Raw genomic sequence first — 20,901 nt, forward strand, 5'->3', positions numbered from 1 at the left:
GGAAAAACATTCCATTGGCTGGATGGTCACGCTCAGAGTTGTGGTCAATGGCTCAATGTCCAAGTGGAGATCAGTAACAAGTGGTGTTCCTCAGGGGTCGGTATCAGGACTGGCAGTGTTTAACATCTTTGTCAGTGACATAGACAGATCAAGTGCAGGCTCAGCAAGTTTGCTGATGGCACCAAGCTGTGTGGTGCTGTCAACGAGGTAGAGGGAAGGGATGTTATCCAGAGGGACGTTGGCAGGCTTGAGAGGTGGGCCCATGAGCCCAGTGAGCTTTGTGAAGTTCAACAAGGCCAAGTACAAGGTCCTGTATCTGGGCCAGGGCAATCCCAAGCAGAAATACAGGCTGGGTGAAGAGTGGATTGAGAGCATCCCTGAGGAGAAGGACCTGGGGTGTTGGTTGATGAGAAGTTCGACATGAGCCAGCAATGTGTGCTTGCAGCCCAGAAAGTCAACTGTGTCCTGGACTGCATCAAAAGAAGCATGGCCAGCAGATTGTGGGAGGTGATTCTCCCCATCTGCTCCGCTCTCATGAGACTCCACATGGAGTACTGCTTTCTCTGGGGCCCCCAGCACAACAAGGACATGGACATGTTGGAATGAGTCCAGGGGAGGGCCACAAAGATCATCAAAGGGCTGAAGCTTCTCTCCTGTGAAGACAGGCTGAGGGAGTTGGGGTTGTTCATTTTCCAGAGCTATTGGATTTATCACCCATCAAAATGCCTTGTGGTTTTTCAAAGGTGTATAGAATGTGTACAAAGCTCAACAATCAGAGAGGCCTGTATTTGCCAGCACTATGTATACTTGCCTATTTTGCCCTTTGTCAGTGGGGCAACCTCTTGCTGATCAGCCACCAGAGATGAGACCTCCTTCTAGGCTGATGACCTCTAATTGTGCTGTTCCCATTACCATCTCAACATTGTCTCTCAGAAGAAATCAGTGTGCTAGAGCACTGCTGAGATAAAAGTTGTGGACAGTATTCATCATGCAGTCTACTGGAGAGTCCACAGCCCTTCCCTGTGCTTAGTATAGATGGGAATTGTTCAGTAGCAGCTGGCAAATGTTGAATTATTAAATCATGTCTACAGCACTTTATATAATTATTGCCCAAATGATAGAACAGTGAGATAAGCTTGATGTCGACAAGCAGACTTATCCACCTTCAGAGTTTGGTTAACAGACTTGCTGTTTTGGAATTCAAGAAAAGTCTATTCTGTCAGGAAGGATTTAAATAGAAAATTAAATGGGTTTGCATATTGCTCTGCATGACAGGTTTTTTGTTAGACTTCAAGGTCTGTATGATCTAACCAAGCATGTGGAAGTAAGATACATATTTCTGAGTGCTGTAATAGTTGTAGTTATTGTAGAGAAGTGTTAAATATAAGCAGTTATGCTAAAATGTCATTTTAATCCACAGAATATTTAGTAGATTAAAATAATAATACTGTATGTGGAGGCAGGAGAACTGGGATGGCTGAAATCATTTTGGGGTGGCTTCTCAATTGGCTGTCCAATCAGGGTATTCATTGTCTGATCTTCTTATCCTTGAGGAAGCAAATGTAGACAAGAGAGATGGCTTCACAATTATGTCTTGACTAGAAATAACTGCATCAGAAAGTCTGTTTGCTTTTCCCAATCTCTTTCAGAGAAAGTGCAATTAGTACATTGTTTGCTTCTTTCTGCAAGATGTTTGTAGGCAGTGTTATTGTGAAGGAACACAAGCTGCCACTGCAGCCGTTTTTAAACATGCAGTTGAAACAGACAGCTCTGCTATGGTGACAGAAAACATCAAAGCAACAAAACACAGTATTTTATCTGATGGGGGTAACAATATCTCAGCTAATAAAATGGCTGTCATCCCTGCCCATTGTATAGATAGGGAAGCTGAGGATGTTTGGATGCTCTTTGTTGGCATGCCAAGTCACAATTATCCTATGACAGAGCCTTTCTGGGATATGATTGATGAAGCGTTTTGAGGGGGAAAGAGCTTCAATAAGCGAATTTCACTAGATTTCATGATGACATTCCTTGCACACTGGTTGGCAAAAACAAAAACGTTTTAAGCAGAACTAGGAAAACATGGCCTTGTTTAATCTGCCAGGGATGTCCTTGCCACATTCACTTATTTGTATTGTATATTGGATGTAAACAGCTCTAATTCTGAATTTCTTGCGTTGACCTTTTCTGGCATTAAGATCAAAGTACTTTCTGCAATAAAGATGAGAAGTCTTTAAAGGCTTCAGTGGCCTGTCAGAGTAGGGTATGTAACAGAAAATAACACAACAGTGCACTCTTTGGCTAAAACAGGCACCAAATGAAGTTCTAAAGAAGTTCACTGCTCCTCGAGAAAACCATCATTATCTTGCAGTTTGGCCTAAAAGTGGGCCAGCTTTAAAAATGATTTTCTTCTTCCCTGGGCCTTAACTCACAGGGTGATTTTGCCACTTGCCTCTAACAGATGTAACATAGGCCTCCTCAGTCAGGAGGGAAGGGTTGCCCTCTCCTTATTTGAATTCCTGGGTGGATATGAAGACTGGTAAAGCATTCCTCTGAGCAATAGCCTGTAAAATAGCTTTTCCAAACCACAGTATTATCCTTTCCTTGATGCTGTATGCTGCTGTCTTATACCCAACATGTCTTTTTTCCCTGGCTCCAGCTGTCCCCTATCCCAGATCTTTCAGCGGGTCTCCAGAGGAGGTCCTGGAGGTTGACTTTACAGTGCTTGATTTGGAGCCAAGGCAGCTGGAGTAAGAATTTAACTCTAATCCAGTATTATGATATTTAACAGCTTGACCACATGAAAATAAATCATTTAAACACTACTTTTCTCTGTGTATAGTACGCATTTACACTTGGAATGTAAACCTACCCTACTTGACAGAATAAATTAGAGAAATGTTTAATGCTTACTATAATATGAAGTTCACAACAAATCTGAGCACAGAAAAATCTTTCCCATCAAACTGTTCTGGGATCTCCAGTATCCTGACTGAACTGGGACTTCTGGAGCAAAACTAAGGATATCCCATAGAACTCTCTGTGCTGGTACATACAGAGGCAGGAGCAGAGGACAAAAGGCAATGACATTTTTAATGAACAAAACATTTGATACATGATGTAATAGTTTCCCTGAATTAAAAATAAACAATCTTTACTACTGCTTTTGCTGAACCAGTTTCTTATTCAATATATCTTGGAAGAGAAACTTACAGTACTTTTCTGCATATTTAATAAATGGCCCAGTTATCAGGCTGTGCTGAACATGCTACGTACATCTAACCTAATGTTTCTGGAAGCTTAGTGTATTTGATAATGAAGATGTTTATCAGTGTTTGAACTTAAATATAGGTGTTTACTTTGCAAGCTTCATTTTAATAAATGAAGAGTAAGTACTTTATTCTTGAGTGATTTGCAGGGGGAGCAAGTTACTACCACTTCCAACTGAGAACTTTGCTCATGAGTAGCACTTTAGTATACTGGTAGTGAGGCTTTCTGTGATTCCTCCCTCTCTGACAGGTCCCCAGCATGGTAGTCTGTAGTGATCTGTGTGCTTTACACTGCTTTATTCACTATGTTACAGTAATCCTCTTTTCCTGTGGCTTCTGTCTTCTTAGTATGTAAATTATACCCCTCATTTTAATTAGTGGCAGCAGTGTTTTCTCTGTGTTTTGTAATTGGGACGACGTCTCCCAGAGTCTGCTGAAATGACACAACGCAGTACTGGCTAAGCCAGGTCGAGTAGCAGCAAGTCGTGTTGCTGTGCAGCACGTTGCTACATCCAGGCTACGAAAAACTGTGTTTAAATAGGGAGCAGCACTAATGCAGTATCTCTGCTTGCAACCCAGCCTACTTCTGAGCTCCGTGCAGCTCTCATGTGTGGTGCACAAGCCAAAAGACTTGCTAGTTCACCAGTGTGGTACGCAGGATCCAGTTAACCAGATACACAGCTTTTATATGATACATATACACCCTCCCAGTTGCCAATACTCCCAGGCAAATGCACATAATACAACCTGCCATATGAAGTGTTATTATGATAGGCAAACTTGAAGTGTTTTCACTTCTGTCTTGTGCCTCATTTCAATGTTATTGCCTCTTAAAAGTACCACTTCTGTCCAACCTGAGGACTTTATTCTTTACTTTTTCTTTTAATGGAAGGAACTCCTATATTTTTGCCTGCCAAATGTTTCACATCTTTGGTCTAAGAATGTCCTTATTTGCTGTGTGTATATATATATTCAAGAGAAAATAAGGTTATGTAGACAATGTCAATCATAAATAAAATATTTCAAACTAGTATATAATAACTGTTGAAAAACAGAGCTGTTGGTGTAATCAGCAAGGGAAAGTCACTTTAGTTTGAGTCAGAATCTTATAGTCCTCTCACAGTCAAAACTCATTAAGGGATCTCAGTGCATTAACTTGTTATGCCATTTGAATTTTCTGGATTGTGAGCATTAGAAAGAAAGCTCCAAAAAGAGCTATTAAGACTATGTGGCATGAGGAGACCACAGGCTCCATCACTCTAAAGCTGTAAGGTCCAGTAAGGAGGTCTGAAAGAAGAAATTCAAGCTTTACAACAGTCAGTTTAGGAAGATGTTGCTCCGCAAAGGAAGTGTTATACTTTTCAAATAAATTTCATTAAGATATTTGATTATTATATGGGAAATTGATTGTGAGTATACAAAAATCTGCAACCCTTGAGACTGAGCAGTACAATAGACCTGACTGCTGCATTTTATAACCTGTAATTCCACTTGCATCATTATATTTAGCCCTATTTGATATCAGAAGACAAGAAATGAAAGCTATATGTTTTTATAGGGACTTTTGTTATCCACAATGAACTGCTGGGGTCAGTCTGTCACAATATGACTGCCAGTAGTTAAGACATTTTCACTATGGAGTTAAATGCTTAAAGCATTGACAGTAGCTGGAAATACTTCAGTGGTTATTGTTGAAGTCATTAGTCGAGCTGAAGTAATGCTGGCATGTTTTCCCTTTGGGTAGAATTCCTCAGTCTAATTGTCTCCTCCTTGCCAGACCATATTTGATATCTTCAAGTTTGGAGACTGGATGTTTTCCAGTAATTAATGTTTTTTCTCAGTTATAGATTAAAATGATTTCCTTTCATGGATTAGTCTATTATCCAGTAGTGAAGCTATTGAATTGCAGAGCATTTAAGTGGGATAAATTACAGAGATAATATTTAAAAAAAAAAAAAAAAAAAGCTTCACCAGATCACATGAAAGGTATGTGAGTCATTTTAGAAGATGCTTAGTTCATGTGTAAATTTTGACAAGATTTAACAGGCTATTAAAATACAGGGTGGAGAGGAAGGAAGAGGGAGGCCATTGTCTGCTACAGGGGTTATTTTCTTTTAATTACACAACACTGGTACTAACTTAAAGCAATACAGGTCTCTGCATCTCATAGACTAATGTTAGGTCACCTCATCTAACCTCCTGAATAGTACCAGCAATCAAATTTCATCAAGCTACTCTTGTCTTGAGTAGTGTAACTTAGGTTTGACAAAAGTACATCATGAACTCAATGTCTCTGATGCCCAGACTAGACTCTGTAAAGTACTTTGTCCACTCAGAGCATAATTAGCCTGTGGTTTCAGAAATCAATGAATACTGTTCCACAATGGAAAAAAAAAATAGCTTTTCTTTTAGTCACTGTTTTATTACCTTCCTTACCATTTGAGCTATTACTTCTTTCTTTCAAAGCAATTTTACCACATCTTTTATTATATTTTTCTTTTTAAATCCAAAGTGGACAGTGATAGAGATCTAAAAGCAAGAAGCATTTTTAATACTGTTTCCAATATGTTACAGCAAAATAATTTTCAAAGGACAAAATTTGCTGAAGATAATGGGGTAGAATCACACCTGCACTTTATCACACGTCACCTATTTTTTTAAGTGGCAGATTCAAAAGCATGTGGGATTTCCAGATAAACACCAATGAACCCAGTTTTCCTTTCTACATATGGATCTGTTCTTGTTGCCCAAATAAAGACTTCCTACTAAAGCTCTTAAATCATGCTACTCCATGACTTAGCAAAACCTTTTTGGTAGAGTTCACATTTTCTTTTCCATTCCAAAAATACTACTGAAGTGGTGAATGTAAGCTGACAGAGTTTATCTCCCCAAGGCCAGGAAGGTAGTCTGGCCATGTGAGTCATGAGAACTTGCGTTCATCCTGACTTCCAGCCTTATGTTTCACTTGGATTTTTTTTAGATGGGGTGCTGTTGAAGAAGCCAGAGATCAAGACCTCTGAGTGATGGCCTGTGTGTAACTGGCAACAGGGAACATCCATCACAGACTCACTGGGGATTAGATATGGAAAGAGTAATGCTAATATGAATATGGTTATACTGCCTTTTTAGATGCATTTAGCATCTGTTAGATACAATTCAATGGATGCCAAGATCTGGTGCGTGATAGTGTTCAACTGCTTTGCAGCTAATGGGGAACTTTTTCTTCCAAAAGATGCCAGTTTAAAGTTTCTGTTGTGAAATGCAAAAGAAAGTTTGGATTTAGACCAATACCAGAATGTGTCATAGTGAGTTTATGTATTTTGGTTCAAAAAGTTCTGCATTTGGAGTTTTCAGAAGTGAGTGTTAGAAATATCAAGAGCCAGCTGCATTACGAAGTGAACAACAAATTTGAGTCTTGTTTTCCTGAATGTAATTAGGCAGTGCCTACTGCAGTAGAGTGGTATAGGTGAGGATATGAGTATGCAGCAGAACTTAGCATTTATTTATATAAACTATGGAAAGTATTAAACAACGTAATCAAGATTTCAGCCTCACGTTCTGATGCATCTACTTTCATAATACTGGCACAGAATCAACACCATGGAAAATGCAATGGGAAGTCTGCAAGAAATTACAATGCAGGTAGTGTCTGGCTATAGGTTTTATATTATTATTTTTAATAAAATCTGATTCCATTTTCAGTGCTGAAACAGAACTTTTTCTTGGGCTGCATATTCAGTTCTACAGGGGCACAGTTATCTACCGATTAGTCCCTGTCAGTAGGGAGCTGCTGTTCTGCTCACTCTATTTTAAGCAAAACTATTCTCTGATTGAACATATGCTGTTTTACTTTCCAGTTAAAATATGAGTTTTAGTGAAAACAAGTGAGTTAGAAAAAGAAAAGAAAAAAAAAGAGAGAGAGAGAATGACATAATACAGTAACTGGGAAGTTTCTAAAACCCTTCTGTTGGTAGCACCAAGGAAAAACATTGACGACTGCACACTGCGTATCCAGCATATTCCCATTCAGCTGCACTTCACCTTTTTTTAATTCAGTGTTTCTGATGGAGGCAAATCAAGAAACTGATCATGTGTCTCAGTTACATTCTGTGTAATCCTTCAGAAGTAGGTTTGACACAGGGTGCCTGCCAGGTTGTTGAGGTTGGGTCCTGGTAATTAGATCTTTGTGGGGTGAGGATAGGAAGAGCAATGTGGTTTTCATTCTTCTGCTCTTTACAGGTTTTCCCTCCAAGAGTCTGCTTCTATAAAAGCAAAGATGTAGGTTAATGGGAGCCACTCCTCTGACATCAGGCAACTTGAGGTAAAGCCCGGTTATGGAAAGAGCTCTCACACTTCAGCAAAACATGGGTGTGGTGTTCTGTTCACTCTCAAATAAGCACAGAAACCACCCTGCTGTTTCAAAGTCCGCCACAAGAAGGAGTGATGGAGCAGGTGAGCTGGCAAACAGCTTTCTTCAGAATTGGGTGGAGATGAACCTGAACTCACCCTTTAATTCAAATAGCCATCTCTCCACTCCAGGGAGGAATTCAGCAACTGCATTTTAATTTCTGGCTCCCAACTCTATAATACAAACCACCCCCATATGAAATGACCATCAGTGATTTGCATCATTTCCAATTAAAAGTACCCTTAAGCACATACCTATCAGGATATTTCCTCTATAAATCTTTACAGAGCTCCATATACTTTCCCTTCCATGTCTGCCACCATATCCTGTCTGGGTAGTGAACTTGCATGCCTCACTGTATCACTGGTATTAAGTATTTGAAACTATTCTTTGTGCTCTGTGGAGGGCTCCCTGAGCAGAGTGGTGACAGTCCTCTGTGGACATCTGGGCACTTCCAGCCCTGCACAGCAGAAACCCAGTGTTGCTGCTACCATGTGGTGTTTTGGAAGACCACAGAAATACTCCAGGCTTTAGTTCTGCGTGAGTAATGGATAAGTCTATGTCCTGACAAAAAACAGTGTTATTTCATTGGTCCCAGCCAACATGGGTTCATGAGGGGTAGGTCCTGCCTAACAAATTTGATTTCTTTTTATGATAAGATCACCCATCTAGTCGATCAAGGGAAACCAGCTGATGTGATCTTTTTGGACTTTAGCAAAGCTTTTGACATGGTTTCCCATAGGATCCTACTGGACAAAATGTCCAGCATACAAAAACAAAATATCATGCAATGGGTGAGCAATTGGTTGACGGGCAGGGCTCAAAGGGTTGTGGTAAATGGGGCCACATCTGGCTGGCGGATGGTCACTAGTGGGGTCCCTCAAGGCTCCATTTTAGGGCCAGTCCTCTTCAATGTTTTTATAAATGATTTGGATGTAGGACTAGAAGGTGTTTTGAGCGAATTTGCTGATGACACCAAACTTGGAGGAGTTGTGGACTCGGATGAGGGTGGACAGGCCTTGCAGAGAGATCTAGACAGATTGGAGAGCTGGGCGATCACCAACCACATGAAGTTTAACAAAAGCAAGTGCCGGGTCCTGCACCTGGGATGGGACAACCCTGGCTATATGTACAGACTAGGCGACGAGATGCTGGAGAGCAGCCCTGCAGAGAGGGATCTGGGGGTTGTGGTTGACAGCAAGTTGAATATGAGCCAGCAGTGTGCCCTGGCAGCCAGGAGGGCCAACCGTAGTCTGGGATGCATCAAGCACGGCATTGCTAGTCGGTTGAGGGAAGTCATTGTCCCGCTCTACTCTGCGCTGGTGCGGCCTCACCTTGAATACTCTGTGCAGTTCTGGGCACCACAGTACAAAAAGGACATTAAACTGTTGGAGAGTGTCCAGAGGAGGGCGACGAAGATGGTGAAGGGCCTAGAGGGGAAGACATATGAAAAGCGGCTGAGGTCACTGGGCCTGTTCAGCCTGGAGAAGAGGAGGCTGAGGGGGGATCTCATTGCAGTCTACAGCTTCCTTGGGAGGGGGAGTGGAGAGGCAGGTGACCTATTCTCCGTAATCACCAGTGATAGGACACGCAGGAACAGTGTTAAACTGAGGCAGGGGAAGTTTAGGCTGGACGTCAGAAAGAGGTTCTTCACTGAGAGGGTGGTCGCACACTGGAACAGGCTCCCCAGTGAAGTAGTCACTGCACCAAGCCTATCTGAATTTAAGAAGCAATTGGACTGTGCACTTAGTCACATGGTCTAAACTTTTGGGTAGACCTGTGCGGTGCCAGGAGTTGGACTTGATGATCCTTATGGGTCCCTTCCAACTCGGGATATTCTATGATTCTATGATTCTGATCAAAGCCTTTCCTGCTTGCTTGTAGGGTGTTTGATAAAGCTCATCAGATAGTGCTTAATGTTCCTCTGCCTCATTCAAGCTGTGTTCTCTCTAACTTACCTCCTTTTTCACATGTTGCTTTACCCATACCATAATGGCACGACAGTGGTTTGCATATGTAAGCTGTAATGTGGTGATGCATTTCCTGGCTGTGTTGTTCAGAATCTGGATAATTATCTTCCCTTTTTGCTCTGGAATTTGGAAAAGTGCTGCCTGGAAACATTTCCCCTTTATCAAACTGTTTGCTAAGCTGTTTTTCCTCATGCTTATCTTTTGCTTGGGACCAAAATGTTTAGATTTGAGTAGTGACATCTCACTTGTACACATCCTGTTGGATGGAAGCCTTGGGTTGTTTGAGTTCACAGTATAGCTAACAAGGAGCTGCATATGACTGGTACTGATGATGGGATTATTGTTTTATCCTACTCAGTGTCTATAATCCTGTTTTCCAGTGAATTCATCTGGTCGTCACTCCTTATATCCCAGACTAGGCTGAGAACTCCAGCACTTCATCCCTATTGTGGACGCTGTCCCATTTACCTGTGACTCCTTGCTGTCTCTGATATTCCCTCACTACAGTCTCTTCTCGTCTTTAGCTGTGCATTTTATCAGCTCATCAGCCCCAGTGTTGAGCTGGTGAATTGATGTCACAGGGAAGGCAGGAGGGGAACCGGAGTGCTGCATGTGCAAGGAGGTCATGGTGTGCTTTGCTTCCTTGAAGAGTGAGTGGCCACTCCTTGTACCTCGTGCCTGTGTTGTGATGTCATGGGTTGTGCTCTGCACCCATACCCCTGACAGATGCCCTAGCACCCTGCTCACCATGTCAGCAGGGGTATCCAGACCAGCTCCAAAGTGTACCTGTAATAGAAATTGTGCATCTTCATAGGACTCACAGCCCTTCCCTTCTTGATCTTGTCAGGAAAGGGGTGTCATCCAGACACCAAATAACAAATCTGGGGTTTTCACACCCAGCCTGAAGCTCTCCACTTGCAACAGTACAGCTGTGAATCTCCATTGGTCACTGCAGCTCTGAGGTCTCCTATGGGAGGAGTGGTGGGTCATGTTGCTGCTGTCTGCAAGGCACATGCCTGGAGACTCCTGCTCTCCAAAGGAGGAGGGGAGACAGTGCTAGGAAGAAGGTTTGACAGGGCCTCTCAACAGCTATTTATCCCCCTTTTCCCTGTTTCACTAATCTGAGCACCCTGTTCCTTTTTGTTCTCAAAATCCTACAGATGCTTGTATGGATATATGTTTTATTTCCAGTCAGTGACTAGCACTTCTAAAGACTTTTTTTCCTCCTCTTGTTCTTCACATATGAGTGATCACAAATTGCAGATTTTCTTTTCTTTTTTTTTTTTTTTTTTTTCTCTTTTTTGATACTTCACAAGCATTGAAAAGGCAGGTTGTTCTGTGTGGCTAAACAAGTGACAATCTCATCACTGGCACTTACCCAATAATAAATGTTTTTCATGTTTAATTTGTAATGTCTGAAAATACTAGCAAGAGATGAAGGAAGCAGCTTAAATAATATATTAACCTTTCCAAACCTTGTCCCTTCTTTAAAACTCAACCCAACTGTATTTTGGATATGTAGGAACATGTCTTTGCTCCTTCTTTTAGACTATTTTGCCCCATTCCTCAAAATGGGGCCATAGGATTTTTATTTTTTTGTGAGGACTTGTAGTTCAGCCAAACACACAAAAACTGTTTATCTGAAATCACCTCTGCATATAAACATAGCCTGTGAAGAATGTGAAAGAAAATGTGTTTGCTGATCCAAGGACTTCTAGCAGTCCAGCTAGCTGCAGAGCCATCAAGTTCAAGCCAGTCAAAAACTCCTAGCAAGCTATTCAAATGTCCCAAGAAGGCATTGTGAAGGGCTCTTACAAGGAGGTAGAGAGCTATGAAATTCAAGCAAGACGGAGCTTTCAGTGGCAAGATTTCCTGTTCAGCAACTGCATGGTCCCCTGCCCCAGTGTAGGACAAAGATGAATCGGGCCCATTATGAAAGCAATTCATATTTAAATGAGATTTCCAGCCCAGTTCTGCAGTCTCAAGTGGTTTTTCTAAGCATCTGCTCTTTCATGCTGATTTAGACCAAACTTGAATGCTGAATCTTTGGAGAATCATAAACAAATTGTGTTAAATTACCATTAATGGAAACACATCACAAGGAAGGCAAGGCAAGGCTGTTAATGGTATTGCTGTTCTTAACTCAGGCTGTGATGGCTGTAGACACACAGTCCTGCAGCACAGAAGTAATGTATGTAAGATCACCCACTGTTCTGAGACCTCCAGACAAGCTAAGCACAGCAGGGTGAGTAGCACTGGAATTTGTTTTACAGGAAGCCTTTCATTTCCTTGCTTTTGAGGGGTTAAGTGAGGCACTTCAAGTACTGTTTTCCCATGAGGGTTACACTAGGGAAGGGTAGTTTTAGCTTCCCCCAGGGGCTCCATAGCAGCTTTGGCAGCAGAGGCTGCTGTCAAAAGAGAACAGCCAAATGCAATGAATCAATGTATTCCCCAGCTGCTCCAGCTGCATTTCCTTCCTATCCAGGGCTGTCCACTTTTCAGACTACTATGTGCAGTACTGATCCCCAGCCCTGTGCTGCCACTCCCATGCTTGATGGACAGGTATCCCCAAAAGGCCTCTGACCCCGTTTTTAAAAGGTCTGGATTAGAGTAAAATTAGCGGATGTTTTAATTGCTTCTTTTTACGTCACCTGGGGAATGCACAGAATAGAGCAGGTTGTGAATGTATTATAGTATACTGTAATGGCCTTGGTATGAGCTGTTTATGGTCCTTAGTAACATCAAGTGTTCATTAAACTTCTGAAAATCACCGCTATGCTTGTTCAGGTGTGGCTTTAGGAAAACTCAGGCTGCCAAACTCAAGCTCTGGTCAGGAGTCTTTAATTCATTTAAATATTTATTTGAAATGTCAAAATGTCAAGAGTTCACCTGGAACAGACAGGCTTCTGCTGCCTCAGGAAACGTTCTCTTTCTGGCCTTGCTATCCACGTTAGAGCCTGCAAAGCACCTTGACCCCAGGACCAATTACCCTGCATTGGGAACCAGGAATATGGCCTCTGCCAGAGAAGTAGTGCAGTGAGAGCCCTGAGAGCTCAGCCTGTAGCCAAGGCCCTAGTAGAATGCCTTGGGAGATGTAGGTCTAACTTTGATCTAAGATTTCTGAGAATTCCAGCTCCTGCAGAAGAGCCAGGAGCATTGGTGTCAAGGGTTGTGCAGCTGCAGAGCTGGCTTTCCAATGTGATGGGCTCTAAAGCTGCCTGCCATGAATGCTAGCACAGATACTATACAGATACTATCTATTTGTCTATATAGAGAACTGGAAGATATTTGGTCATCATTGCCATTGTAAAATATTTTGTGTGAAGTCAGGCGGATTATTTAAACACATCTAGTCAAACTGCATATGAAACTTGTTTCTCTTGAAAACCTTTCCCTTACTTGCCTTTCTCATTAACCCAGTAGTTTTCCACAGTGAGCACCACTCTGGGCCAACCTACGTCAGTGACTTTTATACTATTAATTTTGATGGAAGCAGGATGTGGTCCAGTAAATTATCCCCCAGCACAGTCTGCTCAGTATAACATTAGACCATTGGAATAGTGAAAAGAAAGTTCCTTATGAATTTAACTCCTTAAAATATCCATTCTTGTGTTTGAAGTTTAAGTTATTATTATTCTTCTCAGATGTTTTTGAGGTTTCTTAAATTATCTGATAATAAACAAGACCACACATCTTTGACAGTATGTACAGCTGGCGTCTGGGAATCACACCATAGTAAAGATGTGCTGGACTTCATTTTCTATTATTTAAGCATCTTGTTTTCCACTTCTGAAAATGGAATAAAATTGCTGCTGTTTCTGACTGTGACAGAATTTTCAGTCACTTAATACATCCCCATATTTCTTAATTATACCTTATTGCATTTGTCTACATATTCTAAATGTGACAGTTCATGGTATGATTTCTAATTGTTGTTCTTCCGCAATATTTAGTATGAAAATCGGATAAATCCCTTAGCATGACAAGAAACAGTGATCCATGGTCATTAATAAGAGTACTACAGAATAAACTATCAAGCTCCTCCTCAAATCTAAATCCTGCCAATTCTATGGTTTAAAGCCACTGAAGCAGGTAAACAGGTGCTGAAATTTTACCTTGTGCAGACTCCACCCATCCTGTTTTATCTGGTACACATGTATGACTGGCATTTCCTTTGCTATCCCACCTCTTATGTATATATACTATTTAGGATCAAAAGACCATTTATAAAATGCCCCAAATTATTGTTTTGTGGAACAGACTAATCAAGTATCCTGCTATTTGGTACTGATAACATGCATGTAGACAAGCTAGTCTTCTAAGTTAACTGTAGAAGAGACTTGTCTTCTCCTAGGAAAGTAAGAGAAACCTTTCCTTAAGGTTCTCTCAATAAGCCTTCTAAGACAATTTAGTCAACATTAAAATTCTTACAGATATTATTAATATTGGAGGAAAAAAAAATACCAATAATCCAGTAGTTAATTAGGCAGAATTGTAAAGATTTTATTGATGACGACTGCATGAGTCGTTTGATGTTGTCTGTAAGTTCTTTGGGACACCTGAAAAGGTAATAGTGATGGGTTGAGGACCTTAATTCTTATATTTGAGTTCCTAGGAAACAAATCCAAAAGAAGAGTTCTTGCATGTACCCTGTAGTTTTTATCTCCTCAGCTCTATAGTTCCCCTACTTTGAATGAAGCCACTGATCACTGTCCTCCAACTTCTTTTCTTCCATGACTCCTATCCCAAGAGCTTTCCAAAGCCAGCACGTATTGCTGTCTATGAACTATAATGCCTTCCCAACATCATATGCCAGACTGGACTTGTCGTATTCCCATGCTCAGTTTCTGAATTTAGATTAGTACCACTTTTTTTCTCCCTGTCTTACTTTCACTTAGACTAATTTGGATTTACCTTGGCATTCTCTAAGATCCAAATTATACACCTTCTCTGCTGTATTCTCATGAATATCAAAGCTGTAAAATAAATATTGTTGGCATGTGTTGGCAGAGTGTTTTTATACTCGGATTTCTCATTAAATTATATTCAATTTTAGTTATAATGAGCATGATCCACTTAATATTGTTGACTCAAATTCTCCTGAGGAATGCTGACATTCTGAATTGATATTTGAGTCAACTGTATAATATTCAAAATCATGTCAGACTTCAGTTCTGAAAAATGGCCTGTGCCAGGGTTACTCTGGGAGATGAGACTAAGTTACATTGCAGGAATGTATTCCTGTAATGCTTTACAGTGTTTGATGTACTTTAATCTTACCACTTCCCTAACTTAGATGACACTGTACTTATCTGTATCCTGTCTTTGCAAACACCTTATAAGAACACTGGCCATCAGGAAGCAGAAGCACCTTCCTGAAACTCATCCTTGGGTGTCTTTTCTGAAGTCATATTTCTTCTCCCTGTCATGCTCCTTAATCGTTCTTCTTCTGCAATAAATTGTTATTTCTCTCCCTGTTAGAATTCTTTCCTGTCATTCATCATGTTACGAGTATCTTTTGCTTGAGAACAGGAACAAAATCCCAGCAGAGTTCAGCAGGCCTTTAACTCTTCCTTTTTCAGGATGCAGAAAATAGAGAACTCAGTGTCTTTTTGTTTAGGAGAGTTTGGTTTGTTTGCTTGCCTCAGAGTTTTGGGGTGCTTTGGGAGAAGCAGGCTATTTGGAATGATGACATTATTGGTATTGAGTGTTATTCCTAGTTTGATAGATAACGTTTCTGGAGAAAGAAGCTTTTGAAATTTTCTCAAGTTTGGTCTGAAAATTATTTAATAGACCTTGGAAAATTCTGGAGAGGAAAAAGTTTTATTGAGTCATTGCAGAAGATCAACTGTACAGTATAAAATATGTTTTTATGATTTCATTTGACCTTTGATCAAGCTAGTGGATCCCCATGCTCACCAAGATGGTATATGCAGAGACTCTGCAGAGGGGAAGTAGTCTTAAAACTCATACATATGGCTTCTTTTTTCGTGTATCATTACAGACTTAGGACTAGCCCTGTAAAATAAATCATGTAATACTGTATGTACAAAATTGATGATTTACACAGTACTCACGAAGATGTAAAGACCAAGCCATGAATCATGCTCATCCATTTGTTAAGATCTTTGTGATAACTAAGAAAAAACAATATATTTGAAGACTCAAGTCAGTAAGACAAATTTTATAAGTTTATTGTCTGGGATTGCTGAGAAATACCACAGAAGGTCCTCATGAACTGTCAAGTAAGCTACACTGATCCTGCTTTAGCGTTAGGGAGTGAAGTGGGTTACTTCTTGTTATCCTTTTGATACCTGTTTTCTATGATTCTGAATTCCCAGATGCATCCTCAGGGTGATTTTCTACCTCTAGATTTGTGAAGACCATGTGGGTACCAAAAATGTTATCAAAATCAACCATGGCAGAATATGCATTTGCAATAATCCTTTATTCCAACTGAATATCCAATTAAGACATTCATTTCAGTATCCCGTCGGTTTTCTCATTTGTTGGCTCATGCAGGATGAGGGCAGAGAAGACCTGCTGGATACCTGCATACATCCTTGGCAACAGGAAACCTGTACAGACAAACACCAAGACTGCCGGCTCAGCATTCAAAACTTATATAAATAAAATACTGGAGGCCAAATTAAGCTTTTACTTGGCTGTTTTCTTCAATCGGTAAATGCAAATATATTTCTCTGTAATTTGTGTCTTGACAGATGATAATGAATGTGAAAATGCTACTCAGCCTTGTGGAGAGCATGCCAATTGCACAAACACTGTGGGAAGTTATTTCTGCATGTGTGCACCTGGTTTCAAATCTAGCAATGGTCAACAAACTTTTGTACCTAATGATGGAACCTCCTGTGTGGGTAAGTTATTAATGTCTACCAGCTAGCTTTACATTGTCACTCTTCTCTTATTGTTTCTGTTAATTATAGAAAACTAGCAAAATGCATTCAGATTTATGAAGTTTGGAGTCTGGATGTAAAATTCCCACAATTTAGACTGGTACAAATTTAACATTCCAGTTTTCAGGCACGCTGATAACACAACAGCTGTCGCTGTTTTCAATAACACTTCAGTCTTGACTCCGCGTGAAATATTTTTAATACACTTGTCATAGTTTTAGAGAATGGATATATAGTTAAGGTAACACAGAAATCCCCAACCCCCACCCATTTAAGCCATAGTTTCACTGATGGGTGGTCATATTCTTAAAACAAAGCAGAGTGACAAAGTATTCTCTGTTCAAGTCACCCTGGAACAACAAAACTCCCTATACATGTGACCTGCTTGCTCCAAATATTTTTTGTTTGGGTCATTTGTTTGGATATTTTCAGTAATTTTTCAAGTCTGACCAAAAGCAGTAAAAAAAAATCAGTAGTACTCCTACCTCCTGTCCCATCCATCCATCAGCTTCTGTTTCTATAGCAGTTGGATGGATCATGTTCAAGATTAAAGGGAAAGAAAAGTTCTCTGGAAAAATGTTATTTGTGAACATCTATGCAATCCTTTAGGATTTCCTTTGAATGGAATAACTGTAACTATTTCTCTCTTTTTTTTTTTTTTTCAAACTCCTGGTAACTTTCTCTGTATGTTGCAACAGTCCTCAGGGAATGGGAAAATGGGAAATAAATCTATTGCCCTTTACACCTTTATGCTGACTGTCTCTCATTCTAGATATGTCTCCTGTGAGCCCATGAGTGCTGACAACCTCTCTTCTTCTTACTGTTCTTAATATCAGCAGAATGGCTGCATATTAAGCCAGAAAGTGATCTAATCAACATTTCTGGCCCATTGCTCACATCCATCTAAAAGAGCTCTGCTTTACCCAGTCACTATGAATCGTTCATAAATTAGCTGAGATTGAGACTGTTAGCACATCGAGCTGTAAATATTCTCATGGTTTCTGGCCCACGCTTTGATTTTTACCAGTTATGACATTTCCTCAGCTTCAGAAGTTTTCTCTTCAAAGTTATTTCTCTGACTGTTCTTGTGTCACTTTAGCTTTTTACCATTAGCTTGCTTTTTCCTTTTTTTTCCCCCCTTTTTCCTTTACTGGACAGACTGATCTTTTTTTATCCTCTGCTGAGGGTTAGTTTACCACATTTCTTCTGTTTTTTGCAAATCCATATGGGAGGAGGTGAGAGCTTCCAAAATTCACACTGAAATAAAAAATTACCTGTGGGCACCTTTTCTCATTAAGAGTGTACCAATTACTTTACCAAGCAGTAAGTCCTAAAGACAACCTTTTGATCCACAATTAATTTTCCACTTTATCAGTCAGGAAAACTGTAATAAGATATTTTGTACCCAATGGATCTGCTGCTACAGGTAGTAGATATGACTTGCAGCTGACAGTAGCATATTCAGGCTGTTCTGTACACAGCTGAAGCAGATACCAAGTTTGTAATTCTGACCACAGTACAGGTTACACAGTACAAAGAAAAAGACAAAGCTACCAGGTATCCACCTCACTCAAGTATTTTTAGATTCTGCAAAGCTTTAAGTTTTCTTTTTAATATTTATGTGTGTGTGTGTATGTATATATACACACAGTGATATAGAATGTATATGGCAGTAACTTTAAAAATACAGTGGTTGAATTTTGGAGAAAACACCATTATGCAATCTATTTGTTTATAAACAAATGACATCAAACCTGTCTGGAATTCCCAGTGGTACAACTGTGGTATATCACTACGTGAGTCCATTTCAAAATCTGTGTGCATACACATGTTCATTCCTCTCCTCTTTGGTCATTATTACTAATCTTCCAACTACAAAGTGACAATAATCTCAAGGTAGTGGATCAAAAGGGTATTTTGGGAAGTGTCAGTTCAGCAGAACATTAGGTTTTGCATTGAGCATCAGCCAGTATTTCAATATGTTATCAGGCAGAACTGGTAAAGAGATGACAATGAAAGACATAGATAGAGGAGGAACTGGAGAGTAGGAAAGGAGTGAAAGGAAAAAGAGGAGAAAGGAAATGAAGGGGTGGGGGAGGGGTGGGGAGAAATGCAGATGTGTGGTATTGCTGAAGATGACATTTTTCTGATGTCCTAAATATGAGCTATTAAAATCTATTTACTGTGTAAAAGCCATGTTTTTTCTTAGACTTCACATTTTATTGAATGTTCAGCTGCAGTTAAAAAGGTGAAATATAAACCTACTTTTTTCACCTCAGTCATCAGAGTAAAAATGTGAAAATGGCCACCTTTAAAATGAAAGTGACATCCATGCCACTCTGCCTTTTCCAGGAACATGCTATTAGTTTTCTTCAGCTTTTTATCAGCTGCTTCTGAGAGTACTGGGAAGGCAGCCATTCTCCATCACATCTTTTTCTGTGACAGGGGAGTTGTGCAGTGGATAGGATATGGTATTACGCCACACTGCCAAGTTTTCTTTTACCTGTGCTGTTCTTAGGCTTTTTTCATTTCTACTTTGTGTATACTGCTACCGTCCACAGTATGGAGACATGGGGAGGGACATCTAGTGCTTTGCAATTGGACTTTTCAGTCACTTGCGAGCTACTAATAAGCAGAAGGTATAATGTAGACATCAAGCTGTCCTGACTGACTGGTGAAGAATCAAAGTGATGTAGGTACAATCCAGTAATTGGCAAGACTGAACATAATAACTGTTCTCAGTACTTTTAATTTAATTGGAATTTCCTTGCCTGCTGCAGTAAATGAGGAGTGACAAAGCACAGAAATAAAATAAAAGGTTATAAATCTATTTTCACCCTAGCCTAAGTGGTGTTGGTGATATTTTCTGATCGGAGCTATTATAAAAGCTTCAAAGTTCAGCTCCGGGATTTGTTTTGAATATTTACTAAAAGGCCAGGGCTTTTTGCAGAGCTATGGCAAATGCTCTTCTGTTTAAAAAGCTGCTGTTCTTCAACCTTTGCTCAGGAATGTTGTCTGTGAAGACTGCTCACACAAGCCTTGGCAGCCCAGTCCTGCTCCCATAGCAGATCAAGGAGGATGGTTTGAGATCCTAGCCTGAAAGCTCCAGTGAAATTGAATTGCTGAAAGCACTGACAAGCTGTTGTCCATGTGTGGTCCAACAATTGCATATTTGTTTAAAATGGCATAGCTACAAAATATAAAGAAACAAAAACCTACAGCTACTGCACGGAATATTTCAAAGCAGGAACTTAAAAGCAGCATTCTTGCAACTGTCACAAATCATTGGCTGCCCCTGAAAATCTCATTGATTTATAAGGAATATGAATCTGATTAGTACCTTGCAAGATCAGGCATATTGCCTTTTAATTTTTTCATCCAGAAGATTTTTTCACTGGGAAATAGTAAATTAGATAGGCATGATATGGACTCATTCCATATGGGCAACTCAACTGCAGAAAGTCTATTTGCATATACTCGACAGGGTGTCTCTATCCGACTTTAAATAGCCATCCTGTTGCCAGAGATGTGCCTTGGTGCTTGAGTTTCTGCTGTTATTTTGGATAATCCTGCTTTCTCATTAAAATCTCCATTACACTTAATATGTGCTATAATTACAAAAAGAAGGGTAATTTGTATGAATGCCCAATAATGACAAATAAATGATTTATCAAACTAAGCTCATGAAAAGCAAATTATCATTATAATTTTGAAATACTTGGAACATTAAATCACATGGAAACCTGATACCTAGCAATGGCAATCTGGAAAGTATTCAAATATTTGTATATTTGGAAGTCATTTTAAGTTTTAGCAAAGCTTGTTTTCATTTGCTGGTGTTTTAGAACTGTGTTACATACATACTGAATATTCTGTTAAGACAAACTGATCCTCCTTCATGTAGCTGACAAGTCCAGAGAAATCTTAACATAAAGCTGATGTGTTTTCTTGTTATGCAAACTGGTGTCGTCATGTTTTTCACCCTTGGCACTTCAATTCACTCAAAGTTTGTCTGCTTCACACTGAGTCATGCAACAAGGCACTGAGAGGCAATTGTTTCAAAAGGAGCTTTATAATTTACTGATGTGAGAGGTTATTTAAATGCCAGGAGCAAGAACTGTAGCCTTTATCTTTAAATGACAGCATTTAATTATGAGGTAGCCTGTATCATATTTTTTTCCCCCTTTTCTTCACTTTTTCCAGATTCATTGAGGTATAATATGATTAGCCCTGTGATGATGAGTACTGAGGCCACAGGAACCGTCCAGATTCGTATAAGAAAAACTCATCTCCTGAAAGAGAAACATAAGCAGCTGGGGGCATTAACTATGGAAACAACT

General features: G+C 40.0%; 1 protein-coding gene across 5 annotated transcripts in view; it reads left to right on the forward strand.

Annotated features, from left to right (window-relative positions):
* ADGRL4 (adhesion G protein-coupled receptor L4) overlaps positions 1–20,901 on the forward strand; it is a 74,855-nt gene that overhangs the window by 21,916 nt on the left and 32,038 nt on the right. For all 5 annotated transcript variants that reach the window (XM_013177987.3, XM_013177989.3, XM_067001240.1 and 2 more), the window contains one exon: positions 16,370–16,522. In XM_013177987.3, the coding sequence (XP_013033441.2) occupies positions 16,370–16,522 (153 nt within the window). The remainder of the gene's footprint in view (positions 1–16,369; positions 16,523–20,901) is intronic.

The sequence above is a fragment of the Anser cygnoides genome, chromosome 8, assembly GCF_040182565.1.
Source record: "Anser cygnoides isolate HZ-2024a breed goose chromosome 8, Taihu_goose_T2T_genome, whole genome shotgun sequence".
NCBI lineage: Eukaryota > Metazoa > Chordata > Aves > Anseriformes > Anatidae > Anser > Anser cygnoides.